Source organism: Fringilla coelebs, assembly GCF_963513975.1.
Source record: "Fringilla coelebs genome assembly, chromosome: 4".
In the NCBI taxonomy this organism is placed as follows: Eukaryota; Metazoa; Chordata; class Aves; order Passeriformes; family Fringillidae; genus Fringilla; species Fringilla coelebs.
Window position 1 is genome coordinate 72,009,727 of NC_140032.1, and position 26,738 is coordinate 72,036,464.

General features: G+C 51.4%; 4 protein-coding genes across 4 annotated transcripts; all 4 read left to right on the forward strand.

Moving 5' to 3' along the window:
- The first annotated feature begins 276 nt into the window (after window positions 1–276).
- On the forward strand, window positions 277–6,749 carry CCNG2 (cyclin G2). Its single transcript, XM_084204710.1, has 7 exons — window positions 277–651; window positions 1,594–1,731; window positions 2,542–2,792; window positions 2,938–3,016; window positions 3,098–3,196; window positions 4,225–4,430; window positions 4,932–6,749. Exons 1-7 carry the CDS (start codon window positions 541–543, stop codon window positions 5,062–5,064), a joined length of 1,017 nt encoding a protein of 338 aa, XP_084060836.1. The 5' UTR covers window positions 277–540; the 3' UTR covers window positions 5,065–6,749.
- Window positions 6,750–21,095: 14,346 nt separating this feature from the next.
- LOC311153019 (interleukin-8-like) lies at window positions 21,096–22,195 on the forward strand (the record flags this gene model as incomplete). The annotated part of the gene is made up of 3 exons (XM_084204540.1): window positions 21,096–21,162; window positions 21,456–21,585; window positions 22,108–22,195. The coding sequence occupies 3 exons, from the start codon at window positions 21,096–21,098 to the stop codon at window positions 22,193–22,195; spliced, it is 285 nt and encodes a 94-aa protein (XP_084060666.1).
- A 1,729-nt stretch (window positions 22,196–23,924) lies between these two features.
- LOC311152641 (alveolar macrophage chemotactic factor-like) lies at window positions 23,925–24,674 on the forward strand (the record flags this gene model as incomplete). Its single annotated transcript, XM_084203899.1, has 4 exons — window positions 23,925–23,988; window positions 24,148–24,277; window positions 24,422–24,505; window positions 24,593–24,674. 4 exons carry the CDS (start codon window positions 23,925–23,927, stop codon window positions 24,615–24,617), a joined length of 303 nt encoding a protein of 100 aa, XP_084060025.1. The 3' UTR covers window positions 24,618–24,674.
- A 501-nt stretch (window positions 24,675–25,175) lies between these two features.
- On the forward strand, window positions 25,176–26,467 carry LOC311152727 (C-X-C motif chemokine 2-like; the record flags this gene model as incomplete). Its single annotated transcript, XM_084204033.1, has 4 exons — window positions 25,176–25,242; window positions 25,721–25,856; window positions 26,117–26,200; window positions 26,308–26,467. The coding sequence occupies 4 exons, from the start codon at window positions 25,176–25,178 to the stop codon at window positions 26,465–26,467; spliced, it is 447 nt and encodes a 148-aa protein (XP_084060159.1).
- Window positions 26,468–26,738: the final 271 nt, after the last annotated feature.

The window sequence follows — 26,738 nt, forward strand, 5'->3', positions numbered from 1 at the left end:
GCGTCCCTTTAAAGGCGTGATGCGGAGCCCGCTGTGTCCCTCCGCGCTGCCTCCTTGCCCCGCCGCAGCAGTGCGGTGCCGCTCCGATCTCCGCTTTGCTGGAGCTCCGCGGGTCGGCCGCACCCTCTCCGGACCTCGGGAACCAGTCGGGACAGCGTCGGGTCGCGTGATTGGGGGTGGACTATTTGACTTCCGTGCGCCGCCTCACCGGCGGGGATCGCTCCGCGAGGGACAACAGAAGCCGTGGGCGGGGACGCGGCGCAGCCATCTTGGAGCCGGGCCGGGGCCGGGGCGGAGGGGAGCGGCTGGGGATGGTGCCGTGACAGAGCCGTGACTCCCCGCGGGGGTCCAGGCCGCCCTGCCTGGATGCGGGGTCAGCGGCCGAGCCCACCCCCGTCCGCGCGGTGACGGGAGCCGGGCTCGCCTCCCCCTCCCCGAGCGGTGAGGGCTGCGGGGGGGGCCCGGTGTCCCCTCGCCCCTGGCCGGAGGGGCCCCTTTGTTTCCCTGCTGCGGAGGGGAAGGAGGCGAAGGGAAGGGAAGATGAGCAGCGAGGCGCTGTGGCTTTTCAAGCAGCTGAACCTCCATCTGGAGCTGGAGGGGCGGTTCCAGCCCCGCGAGAAGGGACTCAGCCTCATCGAGGGCGCCGCCGAGGTGGGTGAGGGCGTCGGGGGCTCCTCAGGGCAGAAAGGAGATTTCACAGAAAATTCTGACTAATGGAATTCAAAGCACGTTAACTGCGGAAAGTTAATTATTTTCTCTGTATGCGCCGCTTGCCTTTTGTTTTAATTCTGTATTCGTCTGTAGGTATTAACGTTACCTTATCCTAGCGCTGCGACCCGCAGGGCAAGGCGTTTAGTAGTTTAGGTGTTTAGTATTTATTGTTTAAACTTGGAGTGAGCACAGGAGGGAGAGGTTGTGTATTGTTTCCGTCAGGGGAGCTTCCTGCCGCTGCAGAGGAGGTGGGATGTAACACACAGGGGAACCACCGACTTTTCATTGGCGCTGTCTGGGGAAATGAACCCAGAACCGTTCGATGCTGAGCAGCAAAATGTAAATAGACCATAAACATCTCCACGTTAACGACCAAAGTTCCTGACTGGGTTCGGGGGAGGCTTATTATGTGCCTTCGGGTGCTTGTGAGTTCGTTGGGAAGAGCCTTAATGTTTAACAAGAAAAAAAAAACCCTGAGATAAGTCTGCTTGTTTGTTGTGGAAGCAGAGCTGTTGCTTAAATATTGACATGCAAGGCAGAGAGCTGAGTGGTCATTTCTAAGGGCAGGAGTCACTGTGTATGCCTGCAGTTGGTGATTTAAATAAATCTTAAATGGGTCTTAAAAGAAGCAAGTAGAGAGTAGGAGGTGTGGTTGTGCTGGCTGTTGCACCAGTGAGACTCAAGACCTGGCTGTAATCTCTGAACCGTGGGTGTGATTTGAGTCCTAAGTGTCTAAATTTATTTTCTTTTCAATTCAAGTGAAATAAAGTATTTACGGAAAAAATTGCCTCTGTTTGTGCTAAATAAAAGGCGATTTAGGGAGTGAGGCACGGCAATTGCTGCTGCCACAGAATAATTCTGACTTTGCCTCTCTTGCCATAGAATGAGAACACTCTGTGTCCAAGACAAAGGAATGCCAAGGTGGAAGATCTTTGGAGTCTGACCAACTTCTTTGGATTTGCAACTGAAACGTTTGTTTTGGCTGTCAACATTCTGGACAGATTCTTGGCTCTTATGAAGGTATAAGTGTGGCTGTTGATTCAGCAGCAGCTCCGAGGTCTCCTTGGTGAACCTGGAGTTGAGTGCAGTTCCTTTCACCCCTAAAGACAAGTAGCAGCTTGATTTACTTCCTCGAATAAATCTGTACCCATCACCATGTAGATGTCTGAGGAGGGAGGAATTAAGGGAAACAAACCAGTAAGTGTTAGAGGCTGTCTCTCGGTGCTTGCTAAGGCTTTGCTTAAGCTTGGGACTGACACCGAGTGATCGTTTCCTGGTTGTTTTTATCGTGTTTGTGCTGCTTTAAGGCAGGAAGCTTGGACCAAAACCAGTTCCTCATTATTAGATCAGCAGAAAAAACGAAGTTGCGTCAGTTCTCTGGTCGGACTGGCCTTGAAGTGGCACAAAATGTTCAACGGTAGAGGGGAGAGAAGAGCAGGGGCAGGAACAAGCTGTGCGGGGATGGGGCTGCCCAGAACAGGCTCAGACTGGATTTGTGTGAGCTGGGCGAGCGCTGCCGCTCGGAGGAACAGGGAATTGCAGTTCCCACCGCGATTTATTTGTGTCCCGGTGGGGAACAAGCTGAGGAGAGGCTGCTCAGCTGTGGAGCTTCCCTTCCTCAGCCCCAGCGGCCCGGTGCTGCCTCGTGGGGTTTGCTCCAGCTGAAGTGATGGGACTGCTTGTGGCTGGGGAGGGAGGAATAGGAGCTGGCCAGCACCAAGTTTGGTGGGGATTACCAAGTTATAACTGTGGGAATTCCAAACACATTTGGTGTTGAGGCCCAGCAGTGCTGAGGGGCGCTGCATTCATGGCACTTATTCTGGCTTTTAGGTGAAACCCAAGCATTTGTCTTGCATTGGAGTTTGCTGCATGCAGCTGGCCGCCCGTGTGGTGGAGGAGGAATGCAATATCCCATCTGCTCACGAGATCATCCGGATCAGCCAATGTAAATGCACTGTGTCCGACCTGAAACGGATGGAAAAGATAATTTCAGAAAAGTTGCACTTTGAATTTAAAGCTACTACTGCCTTAACCTTCTTGCACTTGTACCATGCTATTGTACTCTGTCATACCTCAGAAAGGTGAGCTGGGTGTGTGCTGAGCCCCTGTTCATCCCTTCTGAGATGATTGCAGCCTTGGCTGTAGAGGAGGCAGCTCCTCAGTTCTTGCTTCTTGGCGAGGGAATGCTTGTTCATGCAGACCCTTCTTCTCTTGGATGTCTCACAGGAAAGAAGTGTTGAATCTGGACAAGTTGGAAGCACAGCTAAAAGCTTGCAACTGCCGTCTAGTGTTCTCTAAAGCAAAAGTGAGTAGAAGCAGTTGTTTGTAGGTGCTGAGTGGGTTTGTGGTGGCTGTGGTGCTGACTGCTGTTTTCTGGTTCTTTCAGCCATCTCTCCTGGCCTTGTGCCTTCTCACTCTGGAAGTTCAGACTCTGAAATCTGTTGAGCTCTTGGAGATCCTTCTACGTGTTCAAAAGCATTCAAAGGTGAGGGTTTTCAGTGGGTTGTTTGGACTGACACTGTTAATGATGGGTGGTGGCACATATGGGGGTCCCTTGAATGGGTCTCTAGATCTGTCCTTACAGGTTCTGTTTGGCCAAAAGAAGCAGTTAAAAATAAGCTTAAATGTATAAAATCAGAGGAACTGCTGACCCAGGGTGTGTACAATGCACGCTTTAACGGGCAGCTGATGGAACTTGTACAGCTCCGGCTGTGTGGTCTGGAGAAACTTCCAGTCTGTTCTGGGACTGCTGGGCTGCTTATTCCTTTCGCCTGAATAGTTAAACCTGAGGGAATGGCTGGAGCCGTGTCAGGGGAGGCTGGATGTCAGGAAAAGGTTCTTCCCCTGGATGGAGGTCAGGCGCTGAGCAGGCTCCCCAGGGAATGGGCACAGCACGAGCCTGGCACAGCTCAAGGAACATTTGGACAATGCCTTCGGGTACGGGGTGGAATTGGTGGCTTTGTCCTGTGCAGGGCCAGGAGCTGAACTCCATGATGCTTGGATGCTTGTGGATCCCTTCCAGCTCAGGATAGCCTATGGACTAAAATAGGATTCATGGCCTCTAGCTGCGTGCTGCCTCCTTTGATGGACTAGAGGCAGCTTTTCGCTCTAACAGTCAGATGGGACAGCCCCAGTTTCTTCTATTTTAAAGCAGTTTAAAAAACTTCACTTCCATTTGAAAATGGATTTTAAAAAAAGTTTTATTCCATTTTGAAGTAGAATAACCTTTGTTTCATTTCTCCTTTGGAAGTGATAAAGAAAATGGTAACAGGGACTGACAGGCAAACTGTCAACCTAACTCCACCTTGAGCAGGGACTTGTCTGGAAGCTATGTAGGAGTTGGTAGATCACCTTCAAAAGCAACTTTGACAAAGGTATCAGTCATGACTCACTTCTGTCTTGACTGGTGTTTTTTCCAGGTCTTTCCTAAGCAGGTGAAATGGAGGGAGGAGTTATCCTTAGAGCCTGTGTTATGAACTAACTAACTTCTGGGGTTTTGGGGTTTTTTTTCAGATAAGTGATAGTGACCTACTTTACTGGAGGGAGCTGGTCTCTAAATGCCTGGCGGATTATTCTTCTCCTGAATGCTGCAAGCCTGATCACAAAAAACTGGTTTGGATTGTTTCGAGGCGTACAGCCCAAAACCTACAAAACAGTTACTACAGTGTTCCCGAGTTGCCAACGATCCCGGAGGGTGGATGTTTCAATGGAAGTGAGAGGTGGGTGACACTTGGCTGCTTCATTTGTTGGGAATTCTCCTTTTCCTCTGTATGACTATGGCTTAATTGCTGCTGCTTGGGGGGGAAAAAAAAATAAGTGCTAGCTCTGAGACTATTGCTGGGCTTGGAATATGCCTTCAGCACATGGAAAGGAGGGGGAACTGTCATTGTGCTGTTGAGAGGTACTTGGCTGGGTGGGGGGAGGCATTGTTGGTTTTAAGGAAGGCTTGCAAAGTTTTCAGTCTCATGAAGGAATTGATGCTTGCTGTCTGGAAAACTGGCTTCTCGATCGCTAGGATGTTGTTGGCATCAGGAGGATTGTGCCTCGTTAGGATTTCAGCTTTAGGAGCCCTAAGGAGCTTTAGGTTGAGCAGCATTTAGATGCGGGATGTTGCTACTAGCAACAGAAAAGCGTGCAAGAAACGCCAGGATTGAGGAGTACTTTGCCACTTTGAAAGGGTTGTGCTTTGTTAAAATTACCTTTCCCACTGTTCCTTCTAGTGAAGACTCCTGTGAAGACATGAGCAGCGGGGAAGAAAGCCTTAGCAGTTCTCCTCCGAGTGATCTGGAAGGCACCTTCTTCTTTGAACTCAAACCTAAACCCAAGTGGCAAACTCTCAGCTGTCGCTCTTAGCACTGAGTCTGGATTGTATTAGGCTGAAGTGTTGAATGCACCATAGAGTCTTTTGGCAATAATAAATGAGGTGGTGATCTGTAAACTGTATTAAGGCTAAACTTGCTGTGGTATATCAATGCTTTGAATGCCTGCCTTGGTTTTTTTGTTGTTGTAATCGTAACGAATTAAAAATTTTCAGGTCCCCAGATCAGAAAAAAAAAAAAAAAAAAAAAGTTGTACAGTTCTGTTGTCAACAGCCATGAATGTAGTTCTGTACCTGGTGGTCCAAAATCCTCAGCAGCTCAACACCTACGCTGATTTCAGGGTCTTGCCTGAGAAGCATGGAGCAAGAGTGCAAGCTTTCCTGAGGTTTAAATGGGGAGCACTTGGTTAATGGATGAAACTTGCTCCATGGGTTCAGTCAAGCAAGGGAGAGGCCCAAGAGGAGCTGTACAGTTGTTGTCCTGAGATGTTCTCAGGATTCCACATGACAGAATCCCAAGCTTGGCTGGATTTCAGTGTTGACCCTGCTTGGAGCAGGAGATTGGACTGCAGTCCCTCTCGAGGGCACCTCCGCTCCGCTGGGAGTGGTGTTCTGGGATTAGATTCAAGTGGCTGGGTGGGTTACGTGGAGCATGTGTATAGTGCCAGGCTGGCATGATTGACTCTCCAATGGGCCCGACACTGAAACTGCTTTTCCTTTTCAGCAGGGTCTTGAGTTGTGTACTCCAAGTAGCAATTTTTGAAGCTTGGCTTTTATAAACTTCAGGGATCCCTATTTCACACCAGGAGTGTGTGGTAAGCAGGAGGTTTCTAGTCAATCTAGTTTTCACTTTGAGATAGTATGAATTGTGTGGCCAGGAGTAATTCCATGTTTTCTTTAGTACAGATGTTTTTACACCGAAATTCACATGTATAACTTCAGTGTGTTTCAAATCCTAACATGTCAATCCACGCTATTAGCTTAGACTTCTTAACTTGGTAAGCCTTGCTAAGTCTACATTCCTTTGAATATTTAACCCTTGTAGTTGTTTTTCAGTATATTCATGTTATTGATTGAGTCATAATCAGACTTGTTTGCATGCTGATGTAAAGCAGTTAGTGCAGGAGAAGTTGAAATTACGCAGTAAAGTACCAGGTAAATGTGATGGTGAAGTAGTTAATGTAATGGTTTTTCTTCTGAACTTTGTTATCAAAGCACAAATTCCAGTCTAATTGTGTGTCTCCCCGGTGAGGACATGGCTAAAGGAGACTAAAGTAGCTCAGAGTAACGGTGTGAGGTGTGGTGGTGCCAAAGTAGAAATGAAGGAGCAAACAAGCTAAAAGCTGTTTCCTAGGTGCTGGCGTTGCTTTAGAAAGGTAAGAGTGATGCTGTAAGTCCATAACTGTTATGTGGTTTCAGTTTTCTAAAAACACACAAAAGTTTACAAAAAGTGTATATGAAAATGTAAATTAAAAAAAAAATGTACAGAAAAAAAATTTAAAACGAAAAAATGAGCAGAAAATACTGTATTTTTTTACACTGTATGTAACTTTTTGTAGGTCTGTGGCATGTAGATAGTAATTTATTGTGTACTCTGTATGATACAAATACTGTACCTCTGAAGACTTCTTGCTGCAAGTCTCTGCTCCCTTCAGGAGTGCTTGGGTAAGGAACCTACTGAGTCTTGTTTCAGTTGAGAACAAAAATAAACCAAGTGCTGTATTTGTTATCTGCTGTGAGTGGCAGTCGGTTCCTTGAAGCTTTTGTGAGCCCACAGCTGGGTTCCAGCTTTCCCAGGAGTTGTGGCAAGAACAAAGGGAGACTGCACAGCGCTGGATGGAAATCTCACCTCAGTGTGAGAAGCTGGGCTGAGGTATCCCGTGCTCATTGTGAGCCTCGTGCTTGGCACGGTGGCACATCCAGGGCTCCTGCCAAGGGTTTAAGGGTCATTCCAGCTGGATTCCTCTGGGTTCTGCAGGAATTGTCCTTGCTGCTGTTTTTTGTGGTGCAGCCTGGTCACCACACCTTGGGTCCCCTCAGAGCAGCCACCTCCTGGCTCGGGAGTCGGCTGGAGCGCGTGCGCTGCGTGGGTGAGCTCGGGGTAAGGTGGGAAGCCATGGGCTGTGTCCTGGGCTTGCACTGCTTGGGAGCCTTAATGAAGCTTGAGGTGTGCCATCCAGCCCCTTTCAAGTCTGTTCCATGGGAAGAAATGGGCTTGGGAGAAGGTTGTGGGGTTCGCTGCTGCGGTTGGAATGATGTAGGCTCAACTTTGATTCTGCCAGGTCTGGTGGCTGCGGATCCCCCCGAGGAGGTTTGCCTGGCTTCCCGCAAAGAAGGGGGATTTTGGTGGTTGGCTTGTTTGTAATAGCAGAGGTGTGCGTGGCTTTCAGGTGCTGTTTGGGGCTTGCCTGCACCACGTGGTGAGACTTGGAAGGCTTGTGGTCGTGGGGGTTTAAATGTGTGCTCATTTTCATAACTGCTCTGTCAGCAGGACTGGTTTGGGTGGGGGCTGAGGGGGCTCAAAGGCAGTGGTTTTGTGGGGAAGCCATCCCCTGAAGCAACTCCTGGCTGTGTCCACTTTCTGGGATGTTGCTTCCTGTACTGCTGAAACTCTTGGGAGCATAATGCTAAAAGTTCACACAGGTTTCTGAGAGCATCTTGAAATGTCATCCTCTGGCTGGACTGGGCCACAAGGGATCTGTAGTGGAAGCACTTCTGTTCCTGATGAGTTGTCATTCCATAATTAAATAATTATGACAATGGCCTTTTAAACAGGGAACTTCCCCAGCACTCAATGACATGTGACAAGTGACACGCAGCAATAAAGCGTTCAGAATAAATCAGTGTGTTCAGACCCTGGTCCTTAACAGCTCCCCTTTTTTTCCTGATGGAATAAGAAGGATATTCCTGTCAGAGCTTAGAGCTCTCTGTGAATTTAGAGCTGCATACACTAAGGGAAAGTAGAACTGAATGGTCTCAGGCCATCTCTTTGCTTGGACTAACAGGTGAGTGAGTTATTCTTGTGGTTCCACTTGGCTGTCAGGGCTTTGGAGCTCAGCAAACGGGGAATCAGTAAGTACTTGGCACATATATGGTATTATTTATCTTAAAATACACGTTGCAGCTGTGGGGTGTCACATGGCTATGCTTTATGGTGTAAGCCTGTGGCTGGTGTAGTGCATCTCCTGAAAGCAGAAAGTTGCCATAACAACAGAATGAAATCAATTAGAGTAATAAGCAATTAAAATCTCATCCGTAGTGTTGCATAAACATAGCGTTTTGCTCATGAATTATTAGCGCTCTTGCCTCTAGACCTGTACGTTCTGGTTCTGATTTGCAATCTCAACCATTTTTGAATTAATGAAGCATTTGATTTCTCCTTCAAAGAGTGCTGGTGGGGTTTTTTTTGGCCATGGCAAGTAGGTTCTTCATCAGAGACGTGAACACTGTTAAACCCCTAAATGGAGGAAACCTTTGTGATGGGATTTCCAGAGCACTCAGCAATGGCTTTGTTTCCACCCAGTGAAGTCAAGAAGGAGAAGAGTAGCCTGTGGTCTAGGGAAATTTTGTCCTGGGCCTAGGAAGGCAAAGGCAGATCCTTCCTCTGTTCCCCACATCCTCCTTGACCTTCTGTGTATTCCTGAGTCTCTCTCTTCCTTTGCTCCCCTTGTAGAACAAAGCCAGGAATAGCTCCTTGCTGTAGTGCTCAGTTGTCAAGGATAAATCAGCTCAAACCAGGGAATGGCAGAGCTGTTGTGGAAAAGTGGGATGTGTGAGGGCCTGTGGGGAAGCAGGGTTTGCAGACTGTTGGCTTTGCAAGGGCCCGTAGGCTTGTTCTGCAAGGATTTTGTGTGGCTGGGGGTCCAATGTTTCAAAGGTCAGAGTGGAGTTTATAATCCAGAGTCTCCAAGGAACTTTGGAAAACATGTCTGTGGTCTAAATAGCGGTCCTGTCATGCACAGTGGCCGAGTCAGGAATTTGGGAAGCCTTTGGCATCCAGAGCTCAATGATTAACTCTGGTAGGGAGCAAAAGGCCTGGAGGCGATCCCTGGCTTTGTCCTGGCAGGTTGACAGAAGCCAAGGCCAGTGGTCTGAGGGTTTGTGCCACAGGTGATCTGCAGGTGGGTGTGGTGTCTGTGCCAGCTCTTTGCTCAAGGTACTGGCACAGTGCATCCACATGTTATCTGTGCGGTGCCTCGTGCTTTCCTCAGCTTTTATTGTTCCATTAAATGTAATCCTGCCACCTTTATCCTGCCTGGGCAATCAGGAAAGGGCCCACACTCAGTGCTGTAAATGCAGCGGGAGCTGAGAAATAAAACAAGGCCTCCTTGAAGGAATTTGGGTTTATTCTGGTCCCAGGATGTGCACTTGGATTGGTGACCTCCACAGCCTCCAGCTGCCACGGGAATAGCTGTTGGAGTGTTCTTACAAGCCCAGGCTGGGACTCACTCTTGCACTGTCTGATTCCCTGTTAGCTTTCAGCGTGTTTTCTTTAACCCCAAGCAGGTGATGTGTTCTCCTCTGATCCATGGGCAGGGACTCTGTGGCTCCTAGTGCCTGTGAAAACACGGATTTCTGCTCCAGTGGGAAAAACCTGTGCACTTTTTTGTGCCAGGCAGTGAGGAAGGCGCAGTCATACAACGTGTCCAGTGCCTTTTCCATAGTTAGCTGAGTGCTGGACAGCTGTTGCAGCTGTAGCAAGTGTGTAATTCTCAATATAAAAGATTGGGATGCTTTGGATTTCTGGAAGGCAGCTGAAGGCTTGCTTGACTCTTAAATGAAGTCCTATTTAGGCTGTAAATAGGACTTTATTTGCACACCGTTTTAATGGTGTTCATCTGGAAATCTGCAGTACTACCACAGTTGGGGAGAGACTTTGTGGAGAATTCACTGACTCTCTTACTCTGTTTAACAGCCTTTGCCCACAGTTGCCATGGAAGCCTTGCCTTCAGCGTGCCCTTGGGATTCATCCCTGAACAGAAGGTCCACCTGGAGTCACAGGGCTGCACTCTTCCTATAAAGCCTTGCCTCCTCAGAGACTGAAAGCCCTGCTGGCTCTGGTCATCAATCATTTTCTGCTTCGCTGAGGTCAAAGCTTTCATGTTACTCTTCTTTCAGATCCTTCCAGGCCCGTCTTTCAGATGCTGCAGCATGTGAGGCTTTTCAGTCTGCACTGGTCATGGCTCAATATTGCTGCTCTGGGATCAGTTTATATCTTTTGGCAGCATTCCTCGAGCTGGCAGCAGGGAATAACTTATTTTAATAAGCAATAGTAGGTGACAGTGCTCTGTCATCCCTCAACTGATGCCCTGTGTGCCTTGTTACATAAAAGGCAGATAAAGTGCTTTGTGAAATGTCTTGCTCCTCAGAGGTGCTGGGTCCTCAGTCCTGAGGATCAAAGTCCTTTTTTAAGTGGCTGACATCAGCATGCACTTTTGTGTCCTTCCTCTTGTCCCTGCCTCAAACCCAACCTCAAGAGGCTGTGTTTGGAAAACTGTGTGTGTGTGTGCCATGGAAATTCACCCAGCTCAGTCAAGCTGCTTTCCCACCAGCTTGGAAAACCCCTCCCACCTGCGTGCCAAGTTGGGCCTGGTCATTTGCCAGGCTCAGTCTTGTGCTGTCCCCTTGGCTACGGAACAGGCAAAGGGCTGGATTAGTCCTTCTGTTGTTGTGTCGCTCAGGGATAGCAGGATTCTCTTTTTTCTGGAAAAGCTGAGGTAGGGAGCTACACAGGCAGGCTTTTGCCACAGGTCTTTCAACACATTCACACTAAATCTTTAGTGTGGACCACATGCATTCTGTGCTCCAGCTGCCAGTCCACCTCCTGGGATCCTGGAAACATGTCATCCCGGCTGGCAGGTTGCCTGTCACCTCCACCGGTCACCGGACTGGGGTCCCGTTAACGGTTTGCTGTTGGAGGGATGCTCCTTCAACAAGATGCATACAGGTATGGAATTCCTTGAGAAATACTGCTCAAGTAGGACTGATGAAGTTCCCAGCAGAGGGGATTTAGGGAGGCTGTTTGGATGGCCAGACAGGAGCACCATTTTCCTCCTATGTGCAGAGGGGGTGATGTTTCCTGTCACTGCACACCTCCATCTAGCTCTACTTTGTGAAGAGATACATGAGCTCCAAAATTCATGTCTTGTACATCTTAGGGTTATCCCAAAGGGAAGACTTTGGATATAAAATACCTCATCAACACCTGGTTTTGCAAATGTTAGCTTGAGCGAGTTCTCTGCAGTAACAGGTTTTTGGAAACAAGCAAGCAAAGCTGTCCTGCCTTCCTGGGAAATGAAAACCAAGTCAGAATGCTCCTGAACTTGAGGAAGTCTGAAATTCAAATCTGCACTTGGAGCCTGGGCCTGTGTCTTGAGTTCCATTTCAGAAGTGGAAATAGCCTGCTGTAGATTGAGCCAGGAGTAATTGGCCAGACCTTGTGTTTTAACAGAAAGTTTTGAGCAGACAGATGGAAGGAAAGATCACAAAGTGTGAGATGGGGGATCTGTGTTTGACCATTTTATCTCTAGTCACAAGCCTTTTTAGAGCTGAGTGGCAGTGCTGGTTGTACGTGCAGGGAGGAGATCGAGGCTGGAGCATGATTTCCAGGGAATGGGTGTTTAGGATATGCCATCTCCTGTGCCTTACCAAAGCCAGAGAAAGATAGATTCTCCAAGATTTTATCATTAAAGGCCTGAAAATAAACTATTCCAAACACATTTGGAGAGGTACCTGAGCGTGATGGCTTATTTGAACCTCATGAGAGCATTTCCATGCCCTCCTGGGGAAAAGGAACCTCCCTGCCAGATAAATCATCTGGGACAGAGGTTTTCAAGTGCAGCCTGCAGGGCGCTGGAGGCTTGACAAGCCTCTACGTGCAGCCTGTCAGGGGGCTTGTTTTAAACCACGGCGTTGTGTTTATCTGGGGTATTTATGGCACTGTGGGTGAAGGAGACGTGGCCCAGGCCTGGCAGCCCCCTAATGCAGAAGGGGGACTGGGAATGGGGCTAATCCTGTGGAAAGGCTTTTCCTAGCAAGAACCTGCTACATACAGCTTTCTTCAGGTGTGAATAAGGGCAGTTTGGATATTTCTCAGTGCCTGCTGAGGGTTGTAATAGCATTTCTGACCTCTGCTTCTGGCTGCATCTGTCCCAGGTAACCTGCCCCAAAGTGGCTGGAATAGTGAGGAACCACCTCTTTTGCAGTGTGCATCCTGTTTATCATGGTTAGAGAAAAACAAGCTCGGAGCTGCATCTGTGTGGAAATATGAACAACTCGAAGAAGTCTGGCTGCAGAGCCCCTTCAGCCCTCACGGCTGTGTAAAATGGGTCACTGGAAGTGTGGAAGCAGAATGAAAGGAAAGGAAAGCCTGTTAATCCTGGAGGTTTTGGCTCCTTGGGCACAAATTTAATGTTAAACTACTTTCTGACTTCAGGGATTGGCACGTGCTGAAAAGCTTTGCTACAAAGAGGGGAGAGAGCAGCAAGGCAAAAATGAAAGGGTACTCCTGTGCCTCTGAAAGCAGCAGTGATTTAGTGATTTTACTAAAACATTTGAGAAAGCATGGCAGAAGCCTCTAGGAAAGGACTCTGAGGGTAAAATGTCAGTAAGTTGTCTTCTTCTCATTAGCTCTAATAATTTCCACCTGCCTCCTATCACCAGGTAGCTGAGGAAGGCAGGGAAAGGGGATTGTTCTCAGGTGAGAATGCTTTGCAACTAATTGGGCAGCATGGTCGTTCCCAGCTGAGCCCAGGTGCAGAGGCTGCCCTTGCAATGAGCTTCCTGCTGCTTGTGGGTGCCCCAGGGAGCACCACTTTTGTCAGCAGAGAGGCCTGGGGGGCACAGTCTGGCTCCAGAGGTGACAGGGCTCCTCCTGCACCGCTCCTCTCGCAGCTCCTCACGTGGCCACACTTCCCTCTGTAAGTGCACACAGCTTTTCTACTTGTTTTGCTGTAGTTATCAGGTGGCTCCTGTTGAATTGCAACAGGAACTTGTCTGTTCACAGAAATACCTGCCTTGGGCTCACCTTGTTTCAGGGCAGGGAGCAGTCTCTGTCTGCACAGTGTTTCTCCTGGCCAGGTGTTGTCAGGCAGTGCTTTGAAGAACACAAGCTGTTGGTGTCAGTGCCACTTGTCACGGAAGCGACTGAGTTGAAATTCACTCTTTGATAGAGTTCTGTGCCAAGCAGCGTTCTAAATGGTTGGAAAGGGGGTCTTAAGGGAAGGGTTTGTTTCCTCGAATGGAGCTGGAATGCAGAGAGCAGTTGGTAGCCTGTTGTGAAATTGTAACTACAGCCTTTTGGGTTTCTTGTGTCTTGTTTTTTCTGGTTTGTTCTTTCTGGGGAGAGGTGTAAGATTTTGTGTGCCTGACCAGTCTTGACATGCTGGAAGTAGCAGGATAATGAGAGAATGAGTGGAGGAAGGAGCAGAGCCAGGATTCTGCTTTTTCCATGCAAACTTTGCCTTTGTGTTTTTGAACCAGCCTGCCTTTCTCAGTGAAACACTATCTGCAGAACAGAGGTTTAGGGTTAGGACAACGTTTTTGCTTCCATTTTAAATACTTGTAACTTCCTGTGGCTACCTCATCCCTGGAAGCGTCCAAAGCCAGGTTGGATGGGGCCTGGAGCAACCCAGGATAGTGGAAGGTGTCCCTGCCCATGGCAGGGGGTGGAACTGGATGGTGTTTAAGTCCCTTCCCCCACAAACCAGTCTGGGATTCTATGTGCAAGTGGCTGCAGTGGGCCTCTGGTGTGACCCTGAAATGCAAGAATTTACTCTGGTTACGTGTGCCTCAAAAGAAGGGGTTTTTCTCTAGGTGTGGCAGAAACGTGGACTTGGGGCTGGGCTGGAAGGTGACTAACCTTAGGAGAGGCTGGGGAGGGAAGGGGTGAGTGTGCTGCCGTTTATGCAAACAGCCTGATAGCTGAGCGCTTGAGACAAGAGTGTAGAAACGGAGGAAATAGCACCAGGGAATATCAGCCGGGCAGGGCAAATAGCTGCGGCCTTACCAGCCAGGAGGCGGGGCTGGCTGCTCGGAGCTGACCCAGAGGGTGGTGACACGGGTGACTGGATGTGCACCCTCACCTGGATTGCCCCGCTCTGAGGGAGGGCCGGTGGGCAGGGCTGGGAGGACGTGTCCGGAGGAGGCGGCACGGAAGTGGTGGGGGCCAGGGATGGGCAGGTGATCTGCGGGGACTGTCACTTCTGCGCGTCTTCATGTGTCTGATGGCATCAAGGCAGGACGCGGCAGCCTTCCTCTCCTTGCCTGGGGCTGATACAGCTGGAATAGCAAAAATATCTCGGTGGCATTTAGCACCGTGACCTTTGAACACTTCCACGGGTTGACCCAAGAGCAGAGACGACGCTTTGGGTGAGGCAGGGCTCGATGGAAATGTGCTGTGAATCACCCTCTTGTGTTGCTGTTGGTCTCTCACTCCCAGGCATGTGAATTTGGGACAGATAAACATCATTTCCTTTAGCATGACGAATTCAGATGGGGAGAGCCCATTGCTGCTGCCTCCAAAGGCTGGGATGAGTGTTGAAGCAGTGCTGTAGATTTAAAGCATTGGTTTACATTGGCTGTAGTATCCCAAATATTAAAATTCCCAGCTTTTGAAGATGTTTGGTTGGAAATGCATTTATCCACTCTCCCTGCGCAGCTCTGTGCTCCCTGGAGAGCAGCTGAATGCCCTCCAGTCCCATGGGGTGGCTTTCCCAGTATCACTCCCCTCCAGCTGGAATGATAACCAGTCATACCAGGCAGGAAAAACCAGGCTGGGACATAACTGTCGGACAGGCTGGTTCTATCTGCCACTCTCCAGGGCTGCATGCTTCCTGGGAGGCAGCTTGCATGAACCCTGGGGCAAATGCTCCCCCTTTGCACAGGTTCTCCCTCCTTCATCTTTCCTCTCTGGAGCTCTGACACTGCAGGCTGGCACCCGTGTTCCCTCTTGGTGTGCTGGGCCGAGCGTGTCTGTGGGATACAAAACCCCGGGAGGAATAGCCAAGATGTTTGCCCTGTACTCCCCTAAGCTTGGCTCCCACTGTTGCTCCTCTTTGGGATTCAGGGGAGAGATCCCAACTGTGTGCTCTGCCAGGATTTAACCATGAGCAGGGTGAGATCACACCCTCAAGAGACAGAAGCAGTCCAGCTTCTGCTTGTCCAGCAGCTCCCAGTGGGAAGCCCCAGCCGTTGTTTTTCTGGATTTGTGTGGCACTTAGCAGCTTCCAGCTGTTCCCAGGTGTGCAGCTGGACAGTGTCAGGCTCCTGTCTCAGCTTAGCATCGCCTAACCTCCAGCTTTCCAGCTGGGAATAGGGCCAGGGCACACAGGCTGGAAAGATACAGCACATCAGCCTGCATCCTCACACCTCTGGCAGAACTCTAGGTATGCTAACAACTGTCTCTGGCCTTGGGAAAGCGGGAGTGATGTGGATTTCATGCAGTCCCCAGCCATGCAGGAGGAAGCAGGCAGCCCTCTGTGCTCCTCAGCTCTGAGGGTGATCCGTGCAAAAATCTTCCTCAAGGTCCCTCTACGTTGCTTCAGGGTCTGTGGGGTCTAACCTGCATTTCTGGATTTCCAGCGTGCCTCCATGCCGCTCCCCACCCAAAAACCTCCCCTAAACTCTGCTTTGCTGCAGAACATCAAGACAAGCCAGTTCTGCTACCGCTCTTGCCTGGGAACTGAGCAAAGAGCACCAACCTGTGTGTTTTGGGAGAGGAGGAAGCCCTTTTTTGACTTCAGCTCTTGCCTCGTCTGTCCTTCCCCTTGTCTGAGTTCTGGTGAAATGCATCTGAAAGCTGCCTTTCAGGAAGAAGAAAAAGCCCTCTGAGATGAGAGCAGGCAGGTGTAGCACCTACAAAGATGTTGGTTCCTTTTTTCTGTACAGTCAATTACCTTGGACTGTGATCCTCTGCCGGGATCTGGCTGCTTGGGCAGATCCAGTTTTTCCTTGCTGGGCTGTTCTCTGTGACAGCGGTGTCTGCTGCTCCCTAGTGGTCCCAGCTCTGAGCCTGCATGCGCTGCAAAATGAGAACATTGGTGGTGCTTTTTTTTATATATATATATATATATATATATATATATATGTATGTTTTAGATTTGTTTTTATACAGCATCCTCCTGCCACAACAAGTCTAAACCTTGTACTTTCTCAATGCCGGCATTTAAGCTGCCCACGTTCCCCCAGCCCTAACCTGCAGGCAAGAGGAAAGTCCCTCATTTTGTTGTGCTTGGGTTACGTGGGGAAACATCTTCCCAAGTGCCTTCCTTGTACTCCACACGGCCAGAACTGGGTGGGTGAAATGCTGACTCCTGGCTGCCCCAAAGACCACGGGAACGTGGGGTATGGAAGGGAGGGGGAATACCCAAGGAACTTCAGCAATGTCCTGTATCTAACCCAAGGCTGTGCCCTCCTGGGACAGATCTGAGTCTTGAGGCCTTGCTGGTTTTCAGGGTGTGTGTGGTGACAGGCGAGATAAAAGCTGAGCAAAGATCAAAGCAGGTTTCATGGGTTTTATGGCTTTGTGCTTCTTGGTTTCACTTTCATGTGTCTCCCGGAGCCTTTCTTCTCTCCCTTTCATCTCCCTCCTCGTTTCCACCTGGCAGGGCGGAGCTTGGTGACCGCCCAGCCTGGGACACGACTTGTGTGCCCGAGCCGCCTTTCTTGCAGCCCCAAATCTGGGCAATGGTGGATGATTTTAGCCCAAGACAACTCCTTTCAGTATCGATTCTTCCAGCTGCTGAGATTTACGTCCTTTGCAGAAGTTGGGCTGGGGTTTCTCTGTCTCTTCTGGCAGCATCTCCGGCTGTGAGTGCTGATTCAGGGGTGCTGGTTCCAAGAGAAAAGTTGGCAAGGGGCTTTCCGAAGGGTGGCCTGCTCATTTCATTGGTATTGCAGCTTCCTTCTCAGTGAAGACCTGGATTTCCCCTCCTTGCTGTGTGCACTTCTACTTGCTGCTGGAGAACAGTAGCTCTTGGCTTGTTTGGGTTTTTTCCTAATAGAAAAATCTATGGTGGCTTGTGGGTGAAATGTGGGGGAAAGCATCTTGCCCAAGGGAAAAACGTGGGGAGGCACTTGCAAGAAGAGGAGGGGCCTCAAAACATTAAGTGGACATTAATGAAAATAACAACCCTGGGTGTAAGCCCAGGATGCATGGTCGAGTTTGGCTCCATTCCTAATGTGTTTTTACCCTTGTGTGTGGTTGAGGGGAAGCACTGTTTTCCGTGGATGGCCTTCTGTCTTCTGACTTAACCCGTAGAAGATGGGTCAAGGCCATGTTAAGCTCTACCAGAAATAATAGTTATTATAGGTTATACTGCAAGTAATGTGGAGAAAACTAAATTATGGGCTCAACTAAAATGGAAACCACAAACAATTGGAAAAATATAAAATGCTGAACTGGACTCTAACCAAACTTGTAGCTGCATTTATCAAGATGTCAAGCTTCAAGGGGAAGGGGAGGAGACTTTGCCATAACACTCCTGGAGAGCTTGGAGATGCAGAGCTGTTGCCAAGGTCTGTTTGCCTGAATGTGCTGCCCAATAGGAATAACTCAGCTCCGTCAATGGCAGTCTTTGGGTTCTGCAGAAGCTTCCCAGCTCCTGAAGCATGGGCTGGATGTAGCTGTAGTTTTGGTTTTGTGACTAGAGCCTGGAGTGCTTCTTCACTAGCCCCAGAGGGAAGTGCCTTCCCCCAGCTGATGGGCTTGTGTAGAACACCAGGCTGACACCAGGGCAGCGGGGCCGAGTCGCCAGGCACAGCTCACTTAGAAGGCCCCCAGCTGCTGTTCCTTGGCTCCCTCCTGGCACAGGATGAAGGTTTCCCTCCTCATCCCCTTGCTCCATGGCCAGGCTTGAGCCCCGATGCAAATGGCCAACGGCGCCCGCGGGCTCGGCGGCACCTGCGGCGTCTAGACCGGTTCCTGTGCCCACATGCAAATGTGTGGGGAGCCAGCCGGGCCACACGGCCCCGGTGGCACTTTCTGGGAAAGTCCTCGGCTGCCATTCCTGCCTGATGGCCTCTGTGCCAGGCAGAAGTGGCACTGAGGAGTCACGGCGCTGCTGTGCTCGCTGGCGGGTTTGTCTCAGAGTGACTCGGCCAGGAAGCCGGTGGAGAGCTCTGGAGCAGCGCGGGGCTGCCGGGGTGTTCCCCACGGGGCTTTTCTAGCAGCAGGGACGGGCTGGCACACAGCTCTGGGGGTTTTCTCCTGCCCTTGCTCGGTGCCATTTGCATCTCTGGGGTGGCCAGGACTTCCCAGAAACTGTCCCCACGGTAGGGCTGTGCATCTCTATTTTTGTGTTGCTGTCCCTTCAGCAGAAAGCTGCTCCCCAGAGGACCCCAAGATGCACTGGTGAGGCAGGAATGTTGGGTTTAGGTTTCTTACAAGTCTTCTGTAATTTCTCTTGTTCTTGCTCCCAGCCTTGCTCCATCTTCCTTATCCAATCCTTTTCGAAGCTCCCTCTTACCATATTCCCTTCTTTAGTCCTCAGCAACCAAATACTTTTAAAGATGCCTGAGCAGATTTCTCACCTACTTGCAGAGATGTCATGACACCACTCTGCTGCTTCCAAAAACACCATTTTGTCCCCTTGCATCAGCAGCAAGTTGTGCATCTTCACTTGAAGACAGCAAGTAAGAGTGAGCTCGACGTGTTGTTCACCCCACCTAATTTTGGACTGATTTCGTTAGGTTTTGGCTAATTCTGGTGCTCTCACGTTGACACTGAAATATGTGTGGGTTTCAGGTTTCTCAGGTTTTGGCAGGAAGCATCTTTATCTTTGAAGCAGGTGATGGACCACAAACCACAGTGGTGAAGATTCACTGAGTTGGGGTTTTTGGGGGATGATTTAAAAAAAAGCCCACAGGTTGTGTGTTTTTTTTTTTGCTCTCCTGCCAGGAGCCATGAGTGAGTTGTGGGCAAAGGAGGGGTAAGCTGGAAAATCACTTTCTCTCAAGTAATTCTCTTTGAGAGGTTTGTTTGCTGCAGATGTTTGTGATGCAGCCTCTTGTGAATTCTCCCTGAAGGGCTGGAGAGCTGCATCTCCTTGGCAGTGACGTGAGGGTTGGGTTTCTGCCCATCCTGGTAAACGTGGAAAAGGTTTTCTATGTGGCCTTTAGGTGCTGCTTGCACCACTGTTTTTTGGAGCTCTCTGATTTAGGTAGCACAGGAAGGATTAAAAAGTATTACGGGTGTAAAAATTTTACAAAAATTCAATAAGAATTAGATCAAAAATGACTAAAATCCAAGTCTTGCCTGCACAGGGGCAGCTGCTGCAGAAAACAGGGAAGCTGTGAGGGTGCTTTGGATGTGTTTCAATTAATGCTGGCCTGGATGACGCCACACATCCCTGCTTGAGGGCCGCTCTTCTGAATTCCTGGCATCCAGGAAGCAGTCAGCTTAAATGCAGACATGGCTCACATGCTCACCCTGCTTCTCCCTTTGCAGAATTACCACTTGTTGTGCAGAAATATCTGCCACCACCCACGGCTGCAGCATTTGCTTCTGAGAAACCAGCCGGGTGCTCATCAGTTACACCTTTCTCATCCAGCACAGCACCGTGCCTGCTGCCCAGCCCATTCACACACCCTCTCCAAATCCATCCAGCTGATGCTTCTGGAGCTCCTGCTTCTTTCCAGGGCAGGGAGCAGGTGGACATCTACCCTGTGGCCACAAATCAGGGGCGTGATCTGGCTCATCCTGCTCTGTCTGTTGCATGTGTTCAGGGATCGTTTTCTTTTTGTACCAATTTCATTAAGCACTGCCATGAATGCTGTTGGATTCCTCCAGTCCTGGAGGAGCAGCAGCTGAATGCTCCAGCTCCATCTTTTCTGGGGAAAGTTGCTCTCACTGCTCTTGTTTTTTCCCCAGTTGTAAAAAGCAGGATCATTTTGTAGTCAGGGACTTGAGAAAGATTTTCAGATGTCTTTTATGCCTCCATAGCAGTTTGCACAGGTGACCAGTCATTTCTTGGCAAAGTTGCTGCCTTTCCCACCATTTTTTTCCCAAGAGACTGCCACAAGCCAGCAAAACCAGTCCTTGGTTGTGTTCCTTCTGAATAAGTGAGAACTCTGAAAGGGTTAAACAAAACCCACTTTTAAGGCCATCTCCTCTTCCACTGCCGTGACAGCAAGGCACCCATTCTCTCTGTAGGATTTTGGGAATAGCTTGTGGAAATGGTCCCTGGTGCTTCTGTGACCCTGGTGTACAGGGAATTAAACTGCCCAATCATCTCTTGGACAAGCACTTCACAAGACTTTTGGACCTATCTCAAAGGAAAACACCAAGATTTTTAAAAAGAAATGTGTGGCTTGAGTGGAAGATTTTTTTTTTAAATATTTACTATTTTGGTGACAGCTATATAAAATGCTGATGTGATTTGAAAGCTCCAAATTACAACATTATCACACAACCACATCTCTTTTCTTCTGCCCTCTTCCTTCCTCCTTGCCTCACCACATATCCCCTTCCCCTTTTTCTTCCCGACTGGTGACTTCACTGGATTTATTTAGGGCAAAGCCCACCAACACCTGGGGGCACAGGGTGCTCCTGTGGCCATCCTGGGCCAGTTACCCATCCAAGTGTGAAATTTGAAAGATTTGAGTGCAAGCACAAAGCAGGGAGATCATGATTTTTTTTCCTTGACACTTGCTGATGAGGGAGGCAGCAAAAATAGCGTGGGGAAAATATAGCCCCAAGAAAGAAATATGTAAATGTCTGAGTATGCTAAAATCCCCCCTGCTTAGTCAGGGGCTTGGGCTCTGCTTTCATTCTGGGCTTTTTTTTGTGGCTGAGGGGCAAATGCTCAAGGGAATGAAGGGTTATGTGGGGAATCCAAACGTTGCACTGCGTCCCATTGGCTGGTTTTAGTTTAAAATATTGATCACTGAGCTTCTGGGCTGTCTGTGGGGAGCATCTGAGAAATGACATCACCTCTGTGTGTCTCTGCTGGCCGGCTGTGACTGCTGAGGTGTGAACTCTGTGCCTGTGTTGGAGCGTGACCCGCCCTGATAAATAGGGCTGTTTGTGCTCCTGCCCGGCGTCTGCGGGGCTGAGCCTTCCCCGAGGATGGGAGCCCCCCTGCTCCCCGGGCTGCTCCTGCTCCTGCTGCTGATGTCCCACTCTGCCCACGCAGGTGAGCTCCGGGTGCCTTTGCTGGCATCATCCTGCGCCCAGAGCCGCTGGGGAGCTTGGTGTCCTCCTGCCTGTTTGGTGGTGTTGTTTGCCGGGGAAAAGCACAGCCATCCTTTGCGGGGCTCTGGTTCAGCTTTTGGGGGCAGGAAACTGAGTTAGAGGCGCAGGTGGCAGCCTCTCGCCGTGGTCCCTGCAGTGAAAAGATGGGAAGGGGAACTTCCTTTGGCTCCTGGGGGTGCTGCATCCCTGTCAGCCTGTCTGTGCCTGTAAGCTGCCGCCTTCTCTCTCTCTCAGCCATTCTGGAGGTGAACGGGAACCTGAGCTGTAGGTGTGCCAAGACCACCTCGGACTACATCAGTCCCAAGAAATACGAGAGCATTGAGATAAGGCCCGTGGGCAGCAGCTGCAGGCGCACGGAGATCATGTAAGTGCCGTGGGCTCTGCCGCCGCCACCATCCCGCTTCCCCGGCGCCTCGCTGGAAACGAAACCTTTCCAAAAGCGCCACCTGCTTCCTGGCTGAAAAACATCAGGAGCAGAAATGCTGGTCCCCAGGGCCTAAAGGAATCTCTCCAGCCGGGGAAAGTGGTTTCCTCGAGCTGGAGCAGGGGTGTTTGCAGCCTGGAGGAAGCACTTCCTCAGACCCTGAGGCAGCATGAGCCATAACAAATTTTCCCTGATTGTTCTAGCTGCTTGGTGTTGATACATTTGTAAATCTCCAGACAAAAATTGTCTTTGAACAGTGTTCTGGGCTTCAAGTCTCCTCCACCTAGGAATGTGTTGCGTCTTGCTTGTTCCCAGCCATGCTGTGGCTTTCTCTGTCTCTGGCAGTTTTCTACAATTGTTGGTTCTGTGAGCAAAATCTGACTCTTCCCCATCAGCTCTGGCTGCTTGAATCCCTGCCTTTGGAGGGGACAGGAATGCTCAGGAGCTCTCCTTGCATTTCAGCATTAAATTAAGAACCTCAGGGAAGGTGTGTGTGAATCCCGAAGCCCCCTGGGTGAAGAAGCTGCTGAAGCGCATTGCCAGCACGTAAGTTGTTGGATGGAAACTCCTTTGGCTCAGGTGTCCCTGGACAGCATCCCAGCACATCCATGGTTCTGGGAAGCTCTCATGGGCCCAGGAGCTCTCAGGGAGCTGCTGCTGTCCAAAGGACCCGCTTCCAAAGCAATGAGGGGCAACGCTTTGCTGTGCAAAGCAGTGTTCAGCCCAGCACCACCCATCTGTGGGTTATGCTCCCCCTGGCTTGCACACTCTAAGTGCTGCATTTGGAGTTTGGGGAAAAAAACACAGGGAAGCAGTGGCAGGAGCAGAGTTTGCTCGTGGTAGGTGCAGTAGTGTGTTGAGGCTGGGAAAGCTGCCCTTCTTGGTCATGCCTGTGCTGGGTTTGTGGCCATCCCATCGAGCAATGCCTGCCCCGGGGAAACAGCAGCGACTTCCCTCGGCTGGGGCAGGAGCTTCCTCTCCCAGACCTCATTTTCTCTGTGTTCACACGTTTCTCCTCCTTCTGCTTTTCACAGGAAGAAAAAATAGGTTTCCTGCTAAGGAAGTCGGTGCCCAGAGCCCCGAGGCAGGTTGGCAGATGATGCCCAGGTGTGCAGACCTGGCCGCTCCTCACTTTGCCCTGTCTTCCTCCCCTTCTCCAAAGCCCCACGTCTGGCTCCGGTGGCAGTGGCTGTGGGGAGGGTGCCTCACTGCTGGCCCCAGCCCCATGGCAGGTTTGTGGGGGGGCTCTCCCCTGCTCTTGGTCCCTGGGTCAGCGTGAATATGAATCCTTCATTTATTTAGTTGCCTGTGGACTGCGAAAATGTTCCCTGTCAGAGGCTGCTCCTGCTTCTTTAGGAATGACTTTGTGACTTTTTCCATGTGAAGTGCTCGGCAACAGAGTGTGTGTCCGAGGGTTGTGTGGCACAGCCTGGCATGTCCTGTTCCGGAAGCTCAAGTCCAATAAAATTCGGGATTTTTCTTTCTGTTGTATTTTCCCTGGATCTCCTAGCTTTGAAGCCATGTATGACAGAATCACAGGACTGCTTGGGTTAGAAGTCACCTCAAAGCCCATCCAGTCCCGCCTCCTGCCATGGACAGGGACATCTTCCACTATTACAGTTTGTTTCAGGAAGAATTTTTCCCCCGCTATCCCATCTAACCCTGCCCTCTGGCATTATGAAGCCATTGCCTCTTGTCAGGGGTCCTTCCCATCATAACCTGTTATCTCCCCTAGTGCTGATTTGAGGGCACCATTTTGGTGGCAGGGTGGTGGGATCATCCAGCCAAAGTGCTCCGCATCCAAGCGATGGAGCTGGGATTTACGGGTGCCTGTGAGCCTTTAAAAACCAGTCCAGGCCAATAAGGAAATATGTCAGGAATGGGAGTGAGGTGACTCGGCAGAGTTTTGGGCCAAAAAACTCAAAAGCGAATGTCACCAGAGCGCTGCAGGGGGACAAGGTGGCTGTAGGAGAAATGAGTAATACCTGATCATGCGGGACAGAAAAGCACGCCAGAAAACCTCCAGGCTCCTGGGGCTGTGTGTGCTAAGAACAAAGTTGGAGGAAACAACCAAGAAAGGAAGGGGAAAGCAGAGCCGGTTTCGGGAAGCCGGCCCCTTGCCAAGCTTTATCGGCAGCGTTGCAAATTCAGCGAGCGCCGTCAGCAGCGACAGGGGTCGGGCCAAACCACGGCGACCCCGGGGCCTCCCGTGCCGCCTCACTTCTCCTATTTCCCAGCTCAAATAGAGGGATGCTGCGGGGCCCGGGGCTGGGGCCGGCATGGCTGTGCGGGCAGCCCTGCTGGTGGCCGTGCTGCTGCTGTCCCACTGCCCTGGGGACACAGGTGAGCCTTCCCTGCCCCCGCGGGTGGCCCTGGGGGTTGTGGGGGCTCTGAGGCTTTCCGGGTTTGGGCTGGGTGATGCTGGTGGCACGTGGCAGGAGATGCATTGCTCGGGGAGGGTTTTGGGGTGACACGTGAGCCGTGGCCGTGTGCCCCCCCCAGCAATCCTGGAAGCCAACGGCAACCTGAGCTGCCGCTGCCTCAAGAGCACGCGAGCCTTCATCCCGCCCGAGAGGTACAGCAGCATCGAGGTGTGGCCCGTGGGGAGCAGCTGCCGGCGCCCCGAGGTGGTGTAAGTGCTGCCAGCCCTCTGCCCTGCCCGTGCTCCCTGACCTGCCGCGGCTTCCTGGTGCTCGTTGTCCTTGTGACAAGGGTGGGAGGCTCGGCTGCCTGCAGGAGGGGAAGTGTCCTGTCTGAAGGGCCGTGTGTTTTCTAGGATTAAGCTCAAGAGCCTGAAGAGGGTCTGCGTGGATCCTGACACCCCGTGGATGAAGAAACTCTTGCAGGACCTCCCTCACCTGTAAGCTCCCCTTTCCCCTGAGCACCAGGGGCGGGCATACCGTGGGAACCTGTCTTCACACATTGCTCCCCCTTCTGCTTTTGGCAGGAGGAAGAAAAAGGCTCCCCGCTGAGGAAGCTGCCACGAGAGGGACGGCCAGATGTGCTGGGCCCAAAACTGCCTCCCTTCCCCATCCTGCTGTTGCCTTACCCCAGTCCAGAGGGGAGCATGCTGCTGCCTGAGCCCCTTTTAATGCCTATAAACCCTCAAAAATGCCCATCCCTGCTTCCAGCCTCTCCCATCCCGTAGCCATGTGCTGGGTGCCCCTTTTGGGCGCGACCCAGCAGGCCCAATAAAGGTGGCAGCCCTCTGTCACTGTCCCTTGCCTCCCTTCGCACGGCATGCCGAGGGCTTGGGGTGCTCGGGCGGGAGGCATGGCGGGCAGCAGCCTTTGGCCGAAAGCACGGCGGGTTTGAGGAGGCGGCCGCCGCGTTTTCCGCTTTTCGTGGCGGGGAGGCAGCACGGGCCACGTGCAGGGGGGGAAGCGACGGCAGGGAAGTTGAGGCGTGGTGGAGCTGCCCCTTTGTCCTCGTCCTGCGCTTCCCAGCCCCAGAGGGCGTTGTGAAATCCCCCCTGGGGCCAGGGGCTGGCTATAAAGCAGCCCTGGCGAAGCTCGGCCTGGGCAGTGAGGATGCGGCTGCTGCCGGCCCTGCCGCTGGCCCTGCTCCTGCTCCTGAGCAGCTCGGTGCCGGCGGGCGGTGAGTCCCTTCGGTGTCTGTCCATCCATGGCCCCTCCAAACGCCTGGACAGGGGCGCTGGGTGTCCCAGATGGGGCTGAGCGTGGGTTTTATCTACTAAGCTTTCAGTTTTGGTTCTTGCCTATCTTTGAGCTTGTCTTTTAAACCTTGTGGCTAAGCTGGAGGGGGCTGCTGGTGGTGGAAAAGGGGGGGTTTTGCCTCGTGGGTTTAAACTGCTTCGCTTTCAGATCCCCACAAAATTCGAGTGCTTGGTGGGTGGGCGGTGGGTTTTTCATAAAATGCTGGCTAAGTTTTCCAAACCTGCAGCTAAACCCTTTCCATATTCAGGAAAAGAAGCTTTAAGGCTGTGCTGGGAGGGATTAGCCCTGCTGCAAGCCCCATGAACAGCAGCTTGTGGGTGTCAGGGATGGGGTAGTGGGGAGGGGGATAGTGTCCCCACGGGGGGCCGAGACCTGGTGTGGGCTGCCCTGGGGCACAGGTCTGTCGCTGGAGAGCCTGCTGACCAACATGAGGTGCAAGTGCATCAAATCCACCGCCCACGTCATCAACCTGGGGCTGATCCTCACCATCCACGTTACCCCGCCGGGCATTCACTGCAGGAGGAAGGAGGTCATGTAAGTGCAAAGCCTGGGAACCAATCCTTGCAAATTGCTCCTTTGTGTGCTGGTGCAGAAGTACGTGGAGGGGGAAGTCCATAAATGTTGGGGTCACTCTTGGTCCCAATTTCAAGGGGGTCCCTCCCTGCGTGGCTCAGGGTCATCAGGTCAAGTCCCCAAAATATTCATGCTGAGGAAGCACGGGGGTTTTCTCTGTGGGTTAGAAAAGCTTTGGGGAAAGGACATGCGTGGGGCTGAGGGGCCTCATGGCCTTGCAGCCTCACCCTGAAGAGAAACAGGCAGGTGTGTGTCACCCCCGAGGCGCCCTGGATCCAGCTGCTCATCCACAAGCTGACGCAGAGGTACGTGATGCCCAGGGCCTGGAGAACACATCCCCAATGCCTTGGCAGCACCATCCCTTCCCCCTGACCCACCTGGTTTCCTTTCTTTCCCTCCACAAAATCTGCAGGAACGGCACCAAAAAAGCGCTGCTGCGGCCGCGGCGGGAAGCACCGTGCTGCCGGACCCCTCGGAGACCCCCCACCCCGTCCCTCCGGCCGGCCGCATCCCAGGAACCCACGGTTCTGAATCCCTCGGGGGACAGGAATGGCACAGCCCCCCTGCCCTGAGGCACGCTGGGTTGAGTGGCACAACGCTGGCCCTTCCTCTGCTCCCGGGATTTGGCGGGGCAGGAGCCTTTCCCTGCTTTCCCCTCAGGCACCCGCTGCTTCCTTCCCTTTCGGGAGCCTGCGCTGTTCCCGCGCACAACCACAGCCCATCCCGGTGACACCAATAAAAGGATAATGTGCTCCCCCTCCCCCAGCTGTGGCAGCTCTTTCTGCCTGGATTTGTGTAAAAATGGGGATTTTTGGGGTGGGGAGTTAGGTTGGACTGGGGCAC

Bases quoted from the DNA above. Each gene is read 5' to 3' on its own strand.
- CCNG2 (XM_084204710.1), top strand. From the start codon at position 541: ATGAGCAGCGAGGCGCTGTGGCTTTTCAAGCAGCTGAACCTCCATCTG. The intron at 1,732-2,541 runs GTATAAGTGTGG...TCTGGCTTTTAG, and splicing joins GATTCTTGGCTCTTATGAAG to GTGAAACCCAAGCATTTGTC. The intron at 4,431-4,931 runs GTGGGTGACACT...TGTTCCTTCTAG, and splicing joins TGTTTCAATGGAAGTGAGAG to TGAAGACTCCTGTGAAGACA.